General features: G+C 46.7%; 1 protein-coding gene across 2 annotated transcripts in view; it reads right to left on the minus strand.

The window, feature by feature from the left end:
* The window catches only part of TFIP11 (tuftelin interacting protein 11), a 19,986-nt gene that overhangs the window by 1,122 nt on the left and 16,585 nt on the right, over nt 1-2,279 (minus strand). For both annotated transcript variants that reach the window (XM_011975347.1, XM_011975349.1), the window contains 2 exons: nt 1,799-1,941; nt 1,144-1,309 (listed from right to left, as the gene is read on the minus strand). In XM_011975347.1, the coding sequence (XP_011830737.1) occupies nt 1,144-1,309; nt 1,799-1,941 (309 nt within the window). The remainder of the gene's footprint in view (nt 1-1,143; nt 1,310-1,798; nt 1,942-2,279) is intronic.

Below are 2,279 nucleotides of genomic sequence, written 5' to 3' on the forward strand. Positions count from 1 at the left end.
TAGGCTATTTTTTCTTTCTTTCTTTTCTTTTTTTTTTTTTTTTTTTTTGAGACCGAGTCTCTCTCTTGTCGCCTAGGCTGGAATGCAGTGCTTGTGATCTCCACCACTCACTACAACCTCCGCCTCCCAGGTTCAAGTGATTCTTCTGCCTCAGCCTCCTGAGTAGCTGGTGTTACAGGCATGTGCCACCACGCCCAGCTAATTTCTGCATTTTTAGTACAGATGGGGTTTCACCATGTTGTTCAGGCTGGTCTCGAACTCCTGACCTCGTGATTGACCCGCCTCGGCCTCCCATAGTGTTGGGATTAGAGGCATGAGCCACGGCGCCTGGCCTAGGCTAACTATTAAATAACAAGAATTAAAGACTCAGGAAATAGAAATTCTAGTTCTAACTGCCACCCTTTAACTATGTGACCTTGAACAGGCTCTTAGCCTCACTGGGCTTATCTGTGAAACAGACTAGATGATCCCATTTCAATGCTGTGAATCAGCTAATGAGCAACACTGGAGCACAGGACTGGTTGAAATAGGCTCCCAAATGTAGAAACATAAACATACTTTCATTTACTTATGATCTAGGCAGAATGACTTGCCTAGAACTTGGGAATAGATATAGTACATGAAGAGTGAACTGCCGGTTTTTGACAACACAGACACCACCTATTGAAGGCTGCAAACAAGCATGAACTCAATCCCCCTTTTAGCCTATGAAGTAGATCTTACTGTTTAACAGGTCAAATGGGGCTGATGAAGGCTGAGCAATCACCAAGTGTAAGACCGTGTACCCAACTCCACACTGTAAGATGTGTGACCTGAGCAGCGGGTTCAGGGCTGAATGAGCCTTAAAAGGCCACACAGCACAGTGGTTAAGAGGGCGGGGCCTGGGGTTAGACTGACATCTAAATCCAGCTTAAGTCAGTCTCCTTAGGGAAGTTGCCCCTCTCAGTCATGGTAGACCTGGGCAGTGGGTGTCAGCTGACCATGTACCCCAATCAGCAGGGTGAGAGTCTGTTGCTATGGGCAAAAGTGCGACCTAAGGTTTAGGCTGCCTACAGGAACCAGAAAACTCTGATTCTGTGTCATTTACATGTGTAAAATCTGAAACTCAGGGCCAGGACATCCAAAATGGGAATCCTCACTTACCAACATTGGAGGACACCGCCCGGTTCATGATATCAAGTGCCTCGTTAAATTTGTCCTTGACAGATGGATGTGCCAGCACTTGGTCTGAGAACATAGACTTCCAACCCAGGTACCACTTGGTGATCTCCTCATAATTTGGGCTGTTACTGAGCCAAGAGCACAGCACCTGCCAAAAAGAAAAATTACTTGCATCCATGGTGGCAACAAACGAAAGCAAGATTTCCGAAGGGGCCATTTGTTTTGTTTTGATCCTGGTCCTGCAGGCTAGTGACACCACTTTACAGGGATTTATAGTAGCTAAACAGTCTAGGACTTATGAATATGGATTTTGGAGTCAGCCTGGTAGCTAAAGTCCCCTTGCGTGTAAACTATCTGAGCTCCGCTTCCATGTCTACACGACAGGGATACCATAGCCCCTACCCCATAGGGTTGCTGCGAGGAGCTGAGATAAAGCAAATAAAGTGCTTGGAACAGCTTCTGATACGTAGCAAATGTCCAATAAATGGTGCCCACTATTAAGATGACCTAACTCATTCCTACCCTACCATGTAATTCATTTTTATTATGGAATTGTACCTACAGTCAGGCCTCGGCAGAAAATTAACTTAATCCCCACCCAGTTCCCTCCCCCAGAAAGCCAAGCAAAACAGTGTACCTGAAGCCACTTGGGGAAGAAGTGCTTTTCAAGAAGTCCCACCAGACTAGAGACAGAGATCATCCCTTCCCAGTCAATCACCCAATAGAATGCATCCATGTGCTGCTGGTGGGGGTTAATGACTAGCTCACCAAGACACATCCCTGGAAGAGAAACCCAGTCTGTAAGGCACAGCTTTAGTACCGGCAAAGCCACAGAAGCACAAAGAGCAAAGACAATGTCCATTTTCATCTCAGCTCACAACAACCTCCACCTCCTGGGTTCAAGTGACTCTTGTGCCTCAGCCTCCTAAGTAGCTGGGAGTACAGGTGTGCACCACCGTGGCCGGCTAATTTTTGTGTTTTTATTAGAGACAGGGTTTTGCCATGTTGCCCAGGCTGGTCTCAAACTCCTGATCTCAGGTGATCTGCCACCTCAGCCTCCCAAAGTGCTGGGATTACAGGCGTGAATCACGGCTCCTGGCGAGTTTTTTTTTTTTTTT

This window comes from Mandrillus leucophaeus, unplaced genomic scaffold, assembly GCF_000951045.1.
Source record: "Mandrillus leucophaeus isolate KB7577 unplaced genomic scaffold, Mleu.le_1.0 Scaffold154, whole genome shotgun sequence".
Taxonomy (NCBI): Eukaryota; Metazoa; Chordata; class Mammalia; order Primates; family Cercopithecidae; genus Mandrillus; species Mandrillus leucophaeus.